Below are 19,274 nucleotides of genomic sequence, written 5' to 3' on the forward strand. Positions count from 1 at the left end.
TTGCCCCAGAGGAATGCAGATCTCCATTTTGAATGAAAAGCAGGATGCAGCAGAATCAGTCATTAGGACATCTGATTCGCAGCACTAAACACACACCCTGTGTAGCCTACTGGGAGACAAGACGTGTGTGTTTGTGTTTGTCTCGTGTGTTTGGCGTGTGAGCCAGTGTGGAGGTGTTCCTCCCCCCTGTGAGATAGAGTTCATGCAGACCAGTGGAGGCTGCTGAGGGGAGGACGGCTCATAATAATGTCCGGAACGGACCAAATGGAACGGCATCAAAACACCTGGAAACCATGGAAACCATATGTTTGATGTGTATGATACCGTTCCCACTTATTCCTGCTCCAGTCATTACCACCAGCCCTCCCCATTTCAGCTGCCACCAACCTCCTGTGTGGTTACAGTCATGCCACTAGTATCCATGGGACATGAAATAGTTCCCTGGAGAACGCTGAATGACTCTGATAGTATTGTCGGGTAGAGGTGATGATAAAAACATAATTCTTTGTCTTTGTGTGTGTCAGAGTGCACGTCTTCTTGTGTGTGTGTGCATGTTGTGTGTGTCTGTGTCAGAGTGCACGTCTTCTTGTGTGTGTGTGCATGTTGTGTGTGTCTGTGTCAGAGTGCACGTCTTCTTGTGTGTGTGTGTTTATGAAGGGAGTGGACACAGAGTGGGTGGATAAGTTCCACCCTTTTCTCTTGAACACCAATCACTCACTGTCACACACACACACACACACACACACACACACACACACACACACACACACACACACACACACACACACACACACACACACACACACACACACACACACACACACACAAGAGCAGTTGTGAGCAGCGATTGTTTGACTATCCTGACTAGCCAAACACAGAGGGGACAGACTGAGAAAGGCTATAGAGAAGGAAGAAGAGAGAGCGGGAGAGAGAGAGAGAGAGAGAGAGAGAGAGAGACAGAGGAAGAGGACGAGAGACAGAGGGCGAGAGGAAGAGAGACAGAGAGAGAGAGAGAAAGAGAGACAGACAGACAGACAGACAGACAGAGAGGAAGAGAGAGGAAGAGAGAGAGAGGAAGAGAGAGAGAGAGGGGAAGAGAGGGAGAGAGAGGGGAAGAGAGAGAGAGGAAGGGAGAGAGGAAGAGAGAGAGGGAGAGAGAGGGGAAGAGAGAGAGGAAGAGAGAGAGAGAGAGAGAGAGAGAGAGAGGAAGGGAGAGAGAGGAAGAGAGAGAGAGAGAGCAAAACAGCAAAAGAGAGAGAGTGATATTTCATTATGCAGTAGTGTCTTCATTATGTTCATAATACCCCCTCTGCACCAGCCATGCTAGATCAGCTAGAACTGGCATGTCAATGCAACACACACACACACACACACACACACACACACACACACACACACACACACACACACACACACACACACACACACACACACACACACACACACACAGAGACAGAGGAAAGCACAAGCTTTTCAGAGAATTTGCACACGTCATCCCACCAGTAAAAATACACCAGTCAGCTTGGGAGAGAGTTGGACAACTGAATGTCTTCAACCAAAATGTGTCTTCTGTATTTAACCCAATCAGAGAGGTGCGGGGGGAGCAGTTGTTGGGGATTTATTGCCTTGCTCAAGGGCAGAACGTCAGATTATTATTTCCTAAAAATAAAATAATGATAATTACATTTCCGTCTCGGGCATTCAAACCATTGACCTTTCAGTTACTGGACCAGTGTGCTTAACCACTCTCCCACCGTGCTACCTGTTACCTGCTACCTGCTACTTGCTACATGTTACCTTCTACCTGCTACCTTCTACCTTCTACTTTCTACTTGCTTCCTTCTACCTGCTACCTACTACCTGCTACCTGCTAATTACTACCTGCCCTCTGCTACTTGCTACTTACTACCTGCTACCTGCTACTTACTACCTGCTACCTTCTACTTTCTACCTTGTATGCTACTTGCTACCTGCTACAATCTACTTGCTACCTGCTACATCCTACTTGCTATCCTCTACTTGCTACCTGCTTCTTGCTACCTGCTACTTGCTTCCTTCTACCTGCTACTTGCTACCTTCTACTTGATACCTGCTTCTTGATACCTGCTACCTTCTACTTGCTACCTGCTTCTTGCTACCTGCTACCTACTACATGCTACCTTCTACCTGCTACTTGCTACCTGCTACCTGCTTCTTGATACCTGCTACATGCTACTTCCTACCTGCTTCTTGCTACCTGCTTTTTGCTAGCTGCTACCTTCTACCTGCTACTTGCTACCTGCTTCTTGCTACCTGCTACCTTCTATATTCTACTTGCTACCTGCTTCTTGATACCTGCTACCTGCTACTTGCTACCTGCTTCTTGCTACTTGCTACCTGCTACTTGCTACCTGCTTCTTGCTACCTGCTACCTCCTACTTTCTACCTTCTACTTGCTACCTTCTACTTGCTACCTTCTACCTGCTATCTGCTACTTACTACCTGCTACCTTCTACTTGCTAATTGCTACCTTCTACCTTCTACTTGCTACCTGCTACCTTCTACTTGCTACCTTCTACCCGATACCTACTACGTGCTACCTTCTACCTGCTACCTAATACCTGCTACTTGTTACCTGCTACCTGCTAGGTCAGAGAAAGGAGAAGAGAATAGCACAACGCTCGTTAACATGCTCTTTGTGTCTGTCTCTTTCCATCACAGTCTTATTGAGGGGAAGGGTTCGGATACCAATGACTGGAGTCGAGGAAAACAGGAGAAAAACAGAAAGCGGTGGGCAGCACAGCTTTATTTACCAGAGGAGGGGAGAGGGGGTTAAGAGACAGAGAGAGGAGAGGGAGGGAGGGAGAGGGAGGGAGGGAGGGGGGCAGAGGGAGGGGATCCACTGCACGCTGGCGGGAAGCCAACACTCTAAGCCCTGGCAGCTCGTTAGCCTCTATGTTACTGACCTGATAGACCACAAGCCACCCTCCCAACCCCCCACGCCAGACACAGTGCAGCCCACCGCCTCTAAGGGCAGTGGAGGGACTGGGAGAGAATAGAACCAGGATGGAGGGACTGGGAGAGAATAGAACCAGGAATGGAGAGACTGGGAGAGAATAGAACCAGGAATGGAGAGACTGGGAGAGAATAGAAACCGGATGGAGGGACTGGGAGAGAATAGAACCAGGATGGAGAGACTGGGAGAGAATAGAACCAGGATGGAGAGACTGGGAGAGAATAGAACCAGGATGGAGAGACTGGGGAGAATAGAACCAGGATGGAGGGACTGGGAGAGAATAGAACCAGGATGGAAAGACTGGGAGAGAATAGAACCAGGATGGAGAGACTGGGAGAGAATAGAACCAGGATGGAGAGACTGGGAGAGAATATAAACAGGATGGAGGGACTGGGATAGAATAGAACCAGGATGGAAAGACTGGGAGAGAATAGAACCAGGATGGAGAGACTGGGAGAGAATAGAACCAGGATGAAGGGACTGGGAGAGAATAGAACCAGGATGGAGAGACTGGGAGAGAATAGAACCAGGATGGAAAGACTGGGAGAGAATAGAACCAGGATGGAGAGACTGGGAGAGAATAGAACCAGGATGGAGAGACTGGGAGAGAATAGAACCAGGATGGAGGGACTGGGAGAGAATAGAACCAGGATGGATGGACTGGGAGAGAATAGAACCAGGATGGAGGGACTGGGAGAGAATAGAACCAGGATGGAGAGACTGGGAGAGAATAGAACCAGGATGGAGGGACTGGGAGAGAATAGAACCAGGATGGAGAGACTGGGAGAGAATAGAACCAGGATGGAGAGACTGGGAGAGAATATAACCAGGATGGAGAGACTGGGAGAGAATAGAACCAGGATGGAGGGACTGGGAGAGAATAGAACCAGGAATGGAGAGACTGGGAGAGAATAGAACCAGGAATGGAGAGACTGGGAGAGAATATAACCAGGATGGAGAGACTGGGAGAGAATATAACCAGGATGGAGAGACTGGGGAGAATAGAACCAGGATGGAGGGACTGGGATAGAATAGAACCAGGATGGAAAGACTGGGAGAGAATAGAACCAGGATGGAGAGACTGGGAGAGAATATAAACAGGATGGAGGGACTGGGAGAGAATAGAACCAGGATGGAAAGACTGGGAGAGAATAGAACCAGGATGGAGAGACTGGGAGAGAATAGAACCAGGATGGAGGGACTGGGAGAGAATAGAACCAGGATGGAGAGACTGGGAGAGAATAGAACCAGGATGGAGGGACTGGGAGAGAATAGAACCAGGATGGAGGGACTGGGAGAGAATAGAACCAGGATGGAGAGACATGGAGAGAATAGAACCAGGATGGAGGGACTGGGAGAGAATAGAACCAGGATGGAGAGACCGGGAGAGAATAGAACCAGGATGGAAAGACTGGGAGAGAATAGAACCAGGATGGAGAGACTGGGAGAGAATAGAACCAGGATGGAGAGACTGGGAGAGAATAGAACCAGGATGGAGAGACTGGGGAGAATAGAACCAGGATGGAGGGACTGGGAGAGAATAGAACCAGGATGGAAAGACTGGGAGAGAATAGAACCAGGATGGGGAGACTGTGAGATAATATAAACAGGATGGAGGGACTGGGAGAGAATAGAACCAGGATGGAAAGACTGGGAGAGAATAGAACCAGGATGGAGAGACTGGGAGAGAATAGAACCAGGATGGAGGGACTGGGAGAGAATAGAACCAGGATGGAAAGACTGGGAGAGAATAGAACCAGGATGGAGAGACTGGGAGAGAATAGAACCAGGATGGAGAGACTGGGAGAGAATAGAACCAGGATGGAGAGACTGGGAGAGAATAGAACCAGGATGGAAAGACTGGGAGAGAATAGAACCAGGATGGAGGGACTGGGAGAGAATAGAACCAGGATGGAGAGACTGGGAGAGAATAGAACCAGGATGGAGGGACTGGGAGAGAATAGAACCAGGATGGAGGGACTGGGAGAGAATAGAACCAGGATGGAGAGACTGGGAGAGAATAGAACCAGGATGGAAAGACTGGGAGAGAATAGAACCAGGATGGAGAGACTGGGAGAGAATAGAACCAGGATGGAGAGACCGGGAGAGAATAGAACCAGGATGGAAAGACTGGGAGAGAATAGAACCAGGATGGAGGGACTGGGAGAGAATAGAACCAGGATGGAGAGACTGGGAGAGAATAGAACCAGGATGGAGAGACTGGGGAGAATAGAACCAGGATGGAGGGACTGGGAGAGAATAGAACCAGGATGGAAAGACTGGGAGAGAATAGAACCAGGATGGAGAGACTGGGAGAGAATAGAACCAGGATGGAGGGACTGGGAGAGAATAGAACCAGGATGGAGGGACTGGGAGAGAATAGAACCAGAATGGAGGGACTGGGAGAGAATAGAACCAGAATGGAGAGACATGGAGAGAATAGAACCAGGATGGAGGGACTGGGAGAGAATAGAACCAGGATGGAGAGACCGGGAGAGAATAGAACCAGGATGGAAAGACTGGGAGAGAATAGAACCAGGATGGAGAGACTGGGAGAGAATAGAACCAGGATGGAGGGACTGGGAGAGAATAGAACCAGGATGGAGAGACTGGGAGAGAATAGAACCAGGATGGAGAGACTGGGAGAGAATAGAACCAGGATGGAGGGACTGGGAGAGAATAGAACCAGGATGGATGGACTGGGAGAGAATAGAACCAGGATGGAGGGACTGGGAGAGAATAGAACCAGGATGGAGAGACTGGGAGAGAATAGAACCAGGATGGAGAGACTGGGAGAGAATAGAACCAGGATGGAGGGACTGGGAGAGAATAGAACCAGGATGGAGAGACTGGGAGAGAATAGAACCAGGATGGAGAGACTGGGAGAGAATATAACCAGGATGGAGAGACTGGGAGAGAATAGAACCAGGATGGAGGGACTGGGAGAGAATAGAACCAGGAATGGAGAGACTGGGAGAGAATAGAACCAGGAATGGAGAGACTGGGAGAGAATATAACCAGGATGGAGAGACTGGGAGAGAATATAACCAGGATGGAGAGACTGGGGAGAATAGAACCAGGATGGAGGGACTGGGATAGAATAGAACCAGGATGGAAAGACTGGGAGAGAATAGAACCAGGATGGAGAGACTGGGAGAGAATATAAACAGGATGGAGGGACTGGGAGAGAATAGAACCAGGATGGAAAGACTGGGAGAGAATAGAACCAGGATGGAGAGACTGGGAGAGAATAGAACCAGGATGGAGGGACTGGGAGAGAATAGAACCAGGATGGAGAGACTGGGAGAGAATAGAACCAGGATGGAGGGACTGGGAGAGAATAGAACCAGGATGGAGGGACTGGGAGAGAATAGAACCAGGATGGAGAGACATGGAGAGAATAGAACCAGGATGGAGGGACTGGGAGAGAATAGAACCAGGATGGAGAGACCGGGAGAGAATAGAACCAGGATGGAAAGACTGGGAGAGAATAGAACCAGGATGGAGAGACTGGGAGAGAATAGAACCAGGATGGAGAGACTGGGAGAGAATAGAACCAGGATGGAGAGACTGGGGAGAATAGAACCAGGATGGAGGGACTGGGAGAGAATAGAACCAGGATGGAAAGACTGGGAGAGAATAGAACCAGGATGGGGAGACTGTGAGAGAATATAAACAGGATGGAGGGACTGGGAGAGAATAGAACCAGGATGGAAAGACTGGGAGAGAATAGAACCAGGATGGAGAGACTGGGAGAGAATAGAACCAGGATGGAGGGACTGGGAGAGAATAGAACCAGGATGGAAAGACTGGGAGAGAATAGAACCAGGATGGAGAGACTGGGAGAGAATAGAACCAGGATGGAGAGACTGGGAGAGAATAGAACCAGGATGGAGAGACTGGGAGAGAATAGAACCAGGATGGAAAGACTGGGAGAGAATAGAACCAGGATGGAGGGACTGGGAGAGAATAGAACCAGGATGGAGAGACTGGGAGAGAATAGAACCAGGATGGAGGGACTGGGAGAGAATAGAACCAGGATGGAGGGACTGGGAGAGAATAGAACCAGGATGGAGAGACTGGGAGAGAATAGAACCAGGATGGAAAGACTGGGAGAGAATAGAACCAGGATGGAGAGACTGGGAGAGAATAGAACCAGGATGGAGAGACCGGGAGAGAATAGAACCAGGATGGAAAGACTGGGAGAGAATAGAACCAGGATGGAGGGACTGGGAGAGAATAGAACCAGGATGGAGAGACTGGGAGAGAATAGAACCAGGATGGAGAGACTGGGGAGAATAGAACCAGGATGGAGGGACTGGGAGAGAATAGAACCAGGATGGAAAGACTGGGAGAGAATAGAACCAGGATGGAGAGACTGGGAGAGAATAGAACCAGGATGGAGGGACTGGGAGAGAATAGAACCAGGATGGAGGGACTGGGAGAGAATAGAACCAGAATGGAGAGACATGGAGAGAATAGAACCAGGATGGAGGGACTGGGAGAGAATAGAACCAGGATGGAGAGACCGGGAGAGAATAGAACCAGGATGGAAAGACTGGGAGAGAATAGAACCAGGATGGAGAGACTGGGAGAGAATAGAACCAGGATGGAGGGACTGGGAGAGAATAGAACCAGGATGGAGAGACTGGGAGAGAATAGAACCAGGATGGAAAGACTGGGAGAGAATAGAACCAGGAATGGAGAAACTGGGAGAGAATAGAACCAGGATGGAGGGAGATCCATGCAGTGGCTAGTGCCATAGATCAGCAGTAAATTATCTTTATACTGGAGCTGGACTCTGCTTCTGTATCCTCTCAGCAGCGTGCAGGCTGTGTTACACTGTTTTAAGTTCTTTAAAAGACCTCTCAGCATCTGTTTAGAGGCCCGTTTTATTCTTATATCACATGTGGGACGTCTCGCATCTCGCGGCTCCCCTCAACTCCCCCCCCCCCCCCCCCCCGTCTCCAAAACATCTGTCTCCCCAACAACACAGTGTTTAGTTTGGCTGCTGCTGCTCTGGCCTCAGGCCGCGGTTTAAACAGCTTCTCAAACCCTTTACGTTATTTTATATTTAACACTGAAACATCCCCCTTTACGTCCCTCAACACCTTCTGACTTTTATTTTCCTTTCCTAGTTTATTTCCCTCTCTTTTATTTTCCTTTCCTAGTTTATTTCCCTCTCTTTTATTTTCCTTCCCTTGTTTATTTCCCTCTCTTTTATTTTCCTTTCCTAGTTTATTTCCCTCTCTTTTATTGATCGTGGATTTCCTCTATTCTTTCTACCTTACAGCAGGTGTGTCTGTGTGTGTGTGTTCATGTGTGTGTCTGTGTGTGTGTGTGTTCATGTCTGTGTCTGTGTCTGTTTCTGTGTCTGTGTCTGTGTGTGTGTGTGTGTGTTCATGTGTGTGTCTCTGTGTGTGTGTGTGTTCATGTCTGTGTCTGTGTGTGTGTGTGTGTGTGTGTTTGTTTGTCTGTGTGTCTCTCTGTGTGTGTGTGTGTGTGTGTGTGTGTGTGTGTGTGTGTGTGTGTGTGTGTGTGTGCTTGTGCTTGTGTGTGCTTGTGCTTGTGTGTGTGTGTGTGTGTGTGTGTGCGCTTGTGCGTGTGTGTGCGCGCGTGTGTGTGTGTGTGTGTGTTCATGTCTGTGTGTGTGTGTGTTCGTGTGTGTGTGTGTGTGTGTGCGTTGGTCTGTGTGTGTGTGTGTGTGCGTTGGTCTGTGTGTGTGTGTGTGTGTGTGTGTGTGTGTGTGTGTGTTCATGTCTGTGTGTGCGTGTGTGTGTGTGTTCATGTCTGTGTGTGTGTATGTGTGTGTGTGTGTAGGTCTGGGTTAAAGGGAGGGATTGAGAGGTTTATGTTCAGTAGTAGCTGTGTTAGTTTACTGCTGCTGTAACACTCTCTGTCTGTTTGATGAGCCGCTGTAGAGTTTCCTGTGGCTTAGCCAAAATCCAAGATGGTCGCTTGTCGTTCCTGTTCTATTGTCTCTGTCTCTGTTAGTGATATTATAGACTCAATTACCCATCTGATCATTTATCACTCCAGTGTTAATCTGCTAAATTGTAATTATTCGCCTACCTCCTCATGCCTTTTGCACACAATGTATATAGACTCTCTTTTTTCTCTACTGTGTTATTGACTTGTTTATTGTTTACTCCATGTGTAACTCTGTGTTGTCTGTGTCACACTGCTATGCTTTATCTTGGCCAGGTCGCAGTTGTAAATGAGAATTTGTTCTCAACTAGCCTACCTGGTTAAATAAAGGTGTTCTCAACTAGCCTTCCTGGTTAAATAAAGGTGTTCTCAACTAGCCTACCTGGTTAAATAAAGGTGTTCTCAACTAGCCTACCTGGTTAAATAAAGGTGTTCTCAACTAGCCTATCTGGTTAAATAAAGGTGAAATAAAAAAATAAAAAAATGGACTTTGGGGACAAACATAGGCTATGTGTAATATTTTGGCAGCAGTGTGGAGTGACTGGGGTGACTGGGGTGACTGGGGTGACTAGGGTGACTAGGGTGACTAGGGTGACTGGGGTGACTAGGGTGACTGGGTTGACTAGGGTGACTGGGGTGATTGGGGTGACTGGGGGATGAATTGTGGCTTTATTAAGAGGAAACCCCTTGTTAGGGTCTTTCAACGTTTCCCTGACGTCTTGTTTGTTTGTCTCGCATTCTCTCTCTCTCTCTCTCTCTCTCTCTCTCTCTCTCTCTCCCTCTCCCTCTCCCTCTCCCTCTCCCTCTCCTTCAGCAACCTCTAATGGCACCATGGAGGGGCTTGAGAACCAGGAAGGAGGAGTTTGCAAGATGAAATCCATGAAGATAATCATGAAAGTGGGACAAAGTGAGTATTTCTACTACCAGTTAATTGAAAACCTGTGAGTGTCTGTGAGCAGCAGTGTGTAGTCAGGATCAGATAACCACACGGTCTTTGTATGATACTGTATCTGCATATACACACTGTAAGGTTATCTGCATTATTCAGCTCAATAGCCTCCATGACACTTAGGACAGAGATTGAGAGAGGAAATGAGTGAGACAGAGACAGAGAGACAGAAACGGAGAGAGAGAGAGACAAAGACAGAGACGGAGAGAGAGACAGAGGCGGAGAGAGAGACAGAGAGACAGAGATATAGACAGAGATAGAGAGAGACAGAGAGACAGAGATAGAGAGAGACATAGACAGAGAGACAGAGATAGAAACGGAGAGAGAGACAGAGACAGAAAGAGAGACAGAGAGACAGAGATAGAGACAGAGACGGAGAGAGAGATAGAGACAGAGACGGAGAGAGAGAGAGACACACACAGAGAGACAGACAGAGAGAGAGAGAGACAGAGAGAGAGAGACACACACACACAGACAGACAGAGAGAGAGAGAGAGACAGAGAGAGACAGAGACAGATGTAATGGATCAAGAGATGGATCCCCCTAACATATACACATCTGTCCTCTGTGATGACGCCCGCCCGGTCCCTGCTGATAATTTAACAACCGTGATTATTCATAAATCAGTTGCCTCGCCACCCAACGGGGTCATTTTCCCCCAGGTCACCATCTACAACAGTAGCAGCTGCTCACTGAGAATTGCTGAAGGTCAGGGAATTAATCAGGAGTGCTGCGCTTTCATTAAGAGCAGCATAGGACACACACACACACACACACACACACACACACACACACACACACACAGAGTGAATCATCCATGTCTGTTGGTTGTCTTCCAGGTGCCTCTGATCCTGTCTCACCCAAAGACTACCCCACCAGATACCCTCCCAAGCAGCCCGACACAGTGGGAAAGGACTCCTACAAACCAAATGAAGTGCTGGAGAAGACAGGTAAACAAGAAGTCAAGAAGTCGTCAGGCAGTCGAGTCCTCTTTTCTAACTAAGTTTGGTAAAAGCAGGTTGAGAGTGTGTGTGAGTATGTCTGTGTGTGTGTGAGTGTGTGTGTGTGTGTGTGTGTGTGTGTGTGTGTGTGTGTGTGTGTGTGTGTGAGTGTGTGTATTGAAGGACAGGAAGTAAAGGTCAGCAATTCCTCTCCTGGTTGAAAGTAAAATAAAACTGATAGGCATCTCTGGGTTCGTATCCCCGTCAGCCAAGTGACATTTTCATGAAAACGATCCAATCGCTATCCAAAATCTTAACAGCCTTTTTGAGCACAGACACACAGTTGTTCTCTACACACACACGCACACACGCGCACGCACGCGCACGCACACGCACACACACACACACACACTTCTCTTATCTATGCTATTAATTACTGTTAAAATCTCCAAAGAAAACCAGACCCTCAATTTTCGCAATGAACTTTATTTGGAAGAAATCATTCGAGGACTGAAAACAAGCTGACCTATATAAACCTATATAAACCTATATAAAACGCTGCCAGGCCTGTTACCTCTAGCCCCACCTCTGACGACCGGCGTACGGCCAGGGCGCCACTAAATCCTCGCTGGCGCCACACTCTGCCGACCTCAGCATCTTCTCCTGTCTGTTTCCACCCCATCCCTCCTCCTCGGGTCGGAGCAGAAGCATATGGGCATCAGTGGTATGAGCAGAGTGTCTGAGGCAGCATAATCCCCTTGTTAAACAACGGAAGGGTCCCTGCGTCGGGCCCACTCCCCATAGCTGTGGCACTAGGCCCTCAGGGGAGTGGAACCAGACAGTGAGACACAGTAATCCTGGGGGGCGGGGGGCAGACCTACCCTTGAGTCTTGGAAGTATACCAGAGTGGTTGTTATGAATCAATATTGCTTCTTCCATCTTATAATACGATCTAATTCCCTGTGGACCTAGTAATAAGATAAGTAGAATATGAATGCGCCTATATTCATCATAGGTTTGGTTTGTTATTGAAATGCTACTGAATGGTGCTCTATGTGAGACTGTGCTGTGCCATAGCTGGAGAAAGGGAGAGAGAAAGGGAGAGAGAGAAGGAGAGAGGGAGAGTGAGAGAAAGAAAGAGAGAGAGAGAGAGAGAGAGAGAGGAAGAGAGAGAGAAACAAACAAGGTTAGCAGTGGCCATATGTCCATTAAGTATGTCTTGGACTGACCAGACACTTTTTAAGGAGAGGGAGAGGGACAGGGAGAGGGACAGGGAGAGAGAGAGGGGGAGAGACACACACACAGAGACACACAGAGAGACAGAGAGAAACTGAATGGATACCCTCTAATCCTCCTACTAGGACCCCTCCCTCTTCTTCTCCCTCCATCTCACCTCCCTCTGTATGAATATTAACATGTTTGATTCATTATTTTCACTCACAGTTTGAATTTTCTTCTCCTCTCAGATTCGTCGTACAGGGAGGGCGAGGGCGACCAGGGGACGGGTGGTAAATCCTCCAGCATCATCGGCTCCGAGGTGGCCCTGTTCGCATGCATCGCCTCGGGCAGCGTCATCTTCATCGTCATCATCATCATGCTGGTCCTGCTGCTGCTCAAGTACCGGCGACGGCACCGCAAGCACTCTCCGCAGCACGGCACCACGCTGTCCCTCAGCACGCTGGCCACGCCCAAACGGGGCAACAACAACGGCTCGGAGCCCAGTGACATCATCATCCCTCTCAGGACTTCAGACAGCGTCTTCTGCCCGCACTACGAGAAAGTGAGCGGGGACTACGGTCACCCAGTGTACATCGTTCAGGAGATGCCCCCCCAGAGCCCTGCCAACATCTACTACAAGGTCTAAACCTCACCTCCAACCTCCCTGGCAGGGCTCGTTTTTGGATTGGACCCTCCTTTCCCATCTCTCTGTTATTGTTCTTGTTGTTTTTACAGAAACGTTACTATTTGTGGTTAATATTCCTTGTTTGTTTGGGATTCGTTCGAGAACGCGAAAGAGAAAAGCTGCTCTCCTGGGGATTTTTTTTGGGGGGAATACCTCCTATCCGCTTCTCTTCTCTCCCAGCAGCTTGTGTGTTTGTGTGTGTGGACGGACGGAAGGACAGATGGATGGTTGGAGAGACAGACCTCCTGCCCCCTACACGTGTTTGTTTTGGATACACAGAAGGAACAGAGGAGTTTGACCCAAACCTCCCTGGATATCCTGCTCTGCGATTCTCCCCAAAAGAGACTACTGCTGGGAAAGAGACGATGGAGGGAGAAAGAGAGGGATGGCAGAGAGAGGAATGGCAGAGAGAGGAAAAGGAGAGAAGAGGCGAACCATGAACTCATGTTAGTAATGGCAGTTAGTCATGAGACACTTCGTGGAAATATCCACTCTGGGACAATCCCGAATGACACACGGACACCAACCTATCACCCACACAACCACCCACTCACTCACCCTATCACCCACACACTCACCCACTGTCAGTCATTGTGAACGGTTCAGACCCTCGTGCTCGTTACGACCCATAATTCCCTCATCGTTTCCGACCACACCTTTTACTTTCTTGCGTCATCAATCATTACCGTGGTTACTTGAAAAAAGGTTTAGGAGAAGAAGAAAACAGCACGATTCCTTTTTACAGCTTCATTATTGTTGGTTCATTCCTGGTGTTGTTCAACTTGCAGACTATTTATTTTTTTGGTAACGTGGTTTTGTCGCAGCTCATGTCGTGCTGGTGTACGTGACTTTCAAATACACACAGACACGTGTGAAAAACACACGCACGCACGCACACACACACACGCACACACGCATGCGCACACACACGTACACGCACGCGCGCGCAGACACACACGCACACGCACACACTGCAGCCCAGCACTGAGAGAGCAGAAAGCAGGACTTAGAGAGGGCTGGACCATGTGGAGGTGTTTTATTTGGGTTCCGTCGCATCGGGGGACATGCTGCTCTTTCTACTCCCTCTGAGTGGTCAGGGCTCACCAGGTGGCTTCTGGGAAGGGTGGAGGACCTAAATGAATGATAGAGCAGCACTTTTAACCCCCGCCCTGTCCCTCTACCCAGTCAAGCAGTCAGATCACAGAGAGGGAATGAGAGGTGCTGGCAGAGGGGGTAAAAGAGAGAGAGGATAGAAGCTGTATCCCTTTCAGTATGGTTGTAATAGTAGCAAGGACTGACTTTCCATAGATTGGCCTCTAGAACACCGAGAGGTGTTGGTGAACCGGAAATACAGGCCATAAGAAATCCCACCATGCCTTGCTGCTGCAGTTTCAGCTACACGGAGGAAAGGTAAAGATAAGAGAAGCCCAGGTCGAAGTGGAGTTTAACCCAGCCAGTGGTTGAAACAGAGAGGTCTAAGTGGAGTTTAACCCAGCCGCTGTCTGAAACAGAGAGGTCTAAGTGGAGTTTAACCCAGCCGCTGGCTGAAACAGAGAGGTCTAAGTGGAGTTTAACCCAGCCGCTGTCTGAAACAGAGAGGTCTAAGTGGAGTTTAACCCAGCCACTGTCTGAAACAGAGAGGTCTAAGTGGAGTTTAACCCAGCCACTGTCTGAAACAGAGAGGTCTAAGTGGAGTTTAACCCAGCCACTGTCTGAAACAGAGAGGTCTAAGTGGAGTTTAACCCAGCCACTGTCTGAAACAGAGAGGTCTAAGTGGAGTTTAATCCAGCCGCTGTCTGAAACAGAGAGGTCTGGTGGAGTTTAACCCAGCCACTGTCTGAAACAGAGAGGTCTAAGTGGAGTTTAACCCAGCCACTGTCTGAAACAGAGAGGTCTGGTGGAGTTTAACCCAGCCATTGTCTGAAACAGAGAGGTCTGGTGGAGTTTAACCCAGCCACTGTCACAAACAGAGAGGTCTGGTGAAGTTTAACCCAGCCGCTGTCTGAAACAGAGAGGTCTAAGTGGAGTTTAACCCAGCCGCTGTCTGAAACAGAGAGGTCTGGTGGAGTTTAACCCAGCCACTGTCTGAAACAGAGAGGTCTAAGTGGAGTTTAACCCAGCCACTGTCTGAAACAGAGAGGTCTAAGTGGAGTTTAACCCAGCCACTGTCTGAAACAGAGAGGTCTAAGTGGAGTTTAACCCAGCCGCTGTCTGAAACAGAGAGGTCTGGTGGAGTTTAACCCAGCCACTGTCTGAAACAGAGAGGTCTAAGTGGAGTTTAACCCAGCCACTGTCTGAAACAGAGAGGTCTAAGTGGAGTTTAACCCAGCCACTGTCTGAAACAGAGAGGTCTAAGTGGAGTTTAATCCAGCCACTGTCTGAAACAGAGAGGTCTGGTGGAGTTTAACCCAGCCACTGTCTGAAACAGAGAGGTCTAAGTGGAGTTCAACCCAGCCACTGTCTGAAACAGAGAGGTCTGGTGGAGTTTAACCCAGCCACTGTCTGAAACAGAGAGGTCTGGTGGAGTTTAACCCAGACACTGTCTGAAACAGAGAGGTCTGGTGGAGTTTAACCCAGCCACTAGCTGAAACAGAGAGGTCTAAGTGGAGTTCAACCCAGCCACTGTCTGAAACAGAGAGGTCTAAGTGGAGTTCAACCCAGCCACTAGCTGAAACAGAGAGGTCTAAGTGGAGTTCAACCCAGCCACTGTCTGAAACAGAGAGGTCTAAGTGGAGTTCAACCCAGCCACTAGCTGAAACAGAGAGGTCTAAGTGGAGTTCAACCCAGCCACTGTCTGAAACAGAGAGGTCTAAGTGGAGTTCAACCCAGCCACTAGCTGAAACAGAGAGGTCTAAGTGGAGTTCAACCCAGCCACTGTCTGAAACAGCTCTAGGTTCCGTAGTGTCTGTTCCCAGGGGCAACAAGAACCGTTGCCATCCTACACAACTTTAAAAAGCACAGGGACATCAAAGCTCATTGTCACTTTTTCTCAAACATCATCTTTAGCATTTCCTTGTTGTTGTTGTTTTTTTTTACTATTATTATTATATATATATTTTTTTTTAGTTAGAAAAATAGATGTACATTTAAAGGAGGACATTTTGAAAACAGAAAGAGTAAGAAATAAACCATCTGAAAAAAAATCATTATTTATTCATCATAGACCCATTAGAGGTGTTGTCAGAAAGACACTGATGTAGTCTTTAGTCTGGTATAAAAGTACATATTATGCAAGCTAGAGTTTTAATGATCTAATTCACCCACAATGTCCCATCTTTTCATTAACTTCCACCCAGAGACACAGGACTAGAGCCTGGGAAGGGGATAGGGAGGGCAGCCTGGACATATGCCCCAAGGGGAGAGGAGGTTGTTGGACCCAAAATAGCATAACCACGAGGCAGACCAGCAGTGTATCCCACACTCCTTCACTGTAGCATCTCCCAAAGGACCATGGGAAGATTCTCATGATGACCCTGTGCCCCTCTTTCCCTATGCTACCGTGTGTGTGTGTGTGTGTGTGTGTCTGTGTGTGTGTGTGTGTGTGTGTGTGTGTGTGTGTGCCTCCTGTTGAGCAAGGCCAGTGAAAGACAGCCATTTTGTTCTCTTTATTCACACGCATTTGAAAACATTGACTTAAGAAAATGAGAACACGAGTGTGACTTATACCACGCCCAAATCATGTATCTGTTCACAACCAACATTCTCATTAGTTCATTAAGAACATCAAATTTCACCAAGCCTTGTATGATCTGGGGTTTCTGCCTCTAAGAGGCTACAAAATCTGCAAATATGCAATTTCTATTTATTTTTTTAAGAATTGAGAGAAATCTACACTTATGGAAAGTGTTCTTACACCACTGAGAGATGTAACAACAAACAGGACAACAACAAAACGAGTAAAGTACATCACACGAGCCTGCTGTTAAGAGTTTTTTGATTTCTAGTATTATTTTAACATTTATTTCGTTCCAAGGTAAACTGTGAAGAAAAAAAGAAAAACGTTTTGAAAATGAAATGCACCCGGATAGTTATTTAAGAAAAAGTAAGAGAGAGAGAGAGAGAGAGAAAAAAAAAAAACACACACCAGGAATCACAAAACAAATTGATGTTTAGTTGCTGTCTGACTGCGACAGAATATGACAATCGTTTTAGTTTCTTTGAATCTGACGTCCTTATCCTAGCTAACGTACAACTGACATTCTTCTAAAACGGCTAGGGTCGATTTTTATGTCCCTGTTATGTCAATGAAATGTTGCAAGCCATGTTGAGAGAATGTTAGTAAGCTGGCTAGGAGAAGTACTTCAGGCTAACTGTAAAATGCCTTGCTCGTATTGGTCAGCCCTTGGTCACCTGACTCAGTAATTTTGCACCGTTCTATCTGTAGGTGAGAAACTGTAAATACATGAATGTTTGTATTGTTTATGGATCCTGGGATGTTACAATAGCCTTATTCACCTTTTTAGGAAAGTACATGGAAATGAATAAAGAGCAAATGGGACACTCTTCTGTAAAACAGAGCATATGTTTGTTGGTAAATAGCTTGTGTACATATTGACAAGATCAATAAAACAATGTTTTTTTTTATCAACTCTTAAAGTAAGATGTTTTGTATACAATTAGAATTATTATTTTTATTTTTTTTGCTATGTATTTTAGCTAGCGCTCGTTGGAAAGCCCTTGTCCTCCTCCCACTCCCTCCCCCTTTTGCACTGTTTCCATGGCAATTTGGTTTGGAAACAATCGAGAGAACAAGTTGCCAAACCGACTGCTGCATATTCCTGTGTACCATAAATATTTATTGAATTCATTTTTGTTGTTGTTCTGTTTTTTTTTATTTGATTTCTGTTCAGTAAGTGACACAGTATTACGATTGGGTTGTTCATTTGTCTCCCTGTCCTGGTTTCGTTAGTCTGTCCTGGTTTCGTTAGTCTGTCCTGGTTTCGTTAGTCTGTCCTGGTTTCGTTAGTCTGTCCTGGTTTCGTTAGTCTGTCCTGGTTTCGTTAGTCTGTCCTGGTTTCGTTAGTCTGTCCTGGTTTCCAGGTGGCTGTATCAGTAACCCCTCCCCTTGCAGTTTCAGATGACCAGGCCGTTGAAATGGTTAAACATTCAAGAACTAAATTAACTACAGTGACACACATTCCACCAGTCTGTTAAAGAACTGAAAATGTTTTTCAATAAAATGTTTTTCCTATGGACATGCCGTCTGTGTTTTCCTACAGGCTGTCTGTGTTTTCCTACAGGCTGTCTGTGTTTTCCTACGGTCTGTCTGTGTTTTCCTACGGTCTGTCTGTGTTTTCCTACGGTCTGTCTGTGTTTTCCTACGGTCTGTCTGTGTTTTCCTACGGTCTGTCTGTGTTTTCCTACAGTCTGTCTGTGTTTTCCTACGGTCTGTCTGTGTTTTCCTACGGTCTGTCTGTGTTTTCCTACGGTCTGTCTGTGTTTTCCTACGGTCTGTCTGTGTTTTCCTACGGTCTGTCTGTGTTTTCCTACGGTCTGTCTGTACTGTTGTGAGTCTGTATTTCTGAATTGGATGGATTTTCTGAAACTTGTGGTTTCTCTACAGGACATCACACTGTGAAACGCTTGTGGTTACATACGGTTTGCACTGCAAAACACATCCACCTTCCTGAGATACAGCCTTTCATACTATTGGAAGGCATTGACATCTTGCCAAGACACGTTTATTTGAGTGCGCTGACAGATAATTTCACTTTAACCTTAAAAAGCCTTAAAACAGGTCAGAATATCTTAAAACAAGACAAAATGAATCTTGATGCATTTTCTGAGCGAGCGGAATCAACTCAAAACAGGTCATTTTTCAGTTCATGATCTCAGTGCGATACAAAAAAAAAATGGATGAACAATTTTTATTTTTCATTTGACGTTTGTTAGTCTCTAGGAAATTTAATCACATGTTTCTCTGTGGTGTGTGTCTGTGTGCTGTTTCTCTGTGGTGTGTGTCTGTGTGCTGTTTCTCTGTGGTGTGTGTCTGTGTGCTGTTTCTCTGTGGTGTGTGTCTGTGTGCTGTTTCTCTGTTGTGTCTGTGTGCTGTTTCTCTGTTGTGTGTGTGTGATATTTATATGTGGTGTGTGTGTGTCTGTGTGCTGTTTCTCTGTTGTGTCTGTGTGCTGTTTCTCTGTGGTGTGTGTGTGTGCTGTTTCTCTGTTGTGTCTGTGTGCTGTTTCTCTGTTGTGTGTGTGTGTGTGCTGTTTCTCTGTTGTGTCTGTGTGCTGTTTCTCTGTTGTGTGTGTGTGATATTTATCTGTGGTGTGTGTGTCTGTGTGCTGTTTCTCTGTTGTGTGTCTGTGTGCTGTTTCTTTCTTTCATTGTCTGAGTATGTTTAAGAATGTAGTTCAGTATATCAGTAGTATCTGTATATCAGTAGCCAGTAGTATCTGTATACTATATATCAGTAGCCAGTAGTATCTGATATCAGTAGCCAGTAGTATCTGTATACTATATATCAGTAGCATCTGTGTACTGTATATCAGTAGCCAGTAGTATCTGTATACTATATATCAGTAGTATCTGTATATCAGTAACCAGTAGTATCTGTAT

General features: G+C 47.0%; 1 protein-coding gene across 3 annotated transcripts in view; it reads left to right on the plus strand.

The window, feature by feature from the left end:
- The window catches only part of LOC110504857 (ephrin-B2a), a 47,342-nt gene extending 29,431 nt beyond the window's left edge, over positions 1-17,911 (plus strand). The window contains exons 3-6 of one of the 3 annotated variants that reach the window (XR_005051389.1): positions 9,738-9,830; positions 10,712-10,822; positions 12,280-14,147; positions 14,232-17,911. Coding sequence is in view for 1 of the 3 variants with exons in the window: in XM_036975296.1 (XP_036831191.1) it covers positions 9,738-9,830; positions 10,712-10,822; positions 12,280-12,677 (602 nt within the window). In the remaining 2 variants the exon portion in view is untranslated. Of the gene's footprint in view, positions 1-9,737; positions 9,831-10,711; positions 10,823-12,279 lie in introns of all 3 variants that reach the window. The other 2 variants (XR_005051390.1, XM_036975296.1) reach the window with 2 other exon arrangements.
- Positions 17,912-19,274: the final 1,363 nt, after the last annotated feature.

This window comes from Oncorhynchus mykiss, chromosome 3 (genome assembly GCF_013265735.2).
Source record: "Oncorhynchus mykiss isolate Arlee chromosome 3, USDA_OmykA_1.1, whole genome shotgun sequence".
Lineage (NCBI taxonomy): Eukaryota > Metazoa > Chordata > Actinopteri > Salmoniformes > Salmonidae > Oncorhynchus > Oncorhynchus mykiss.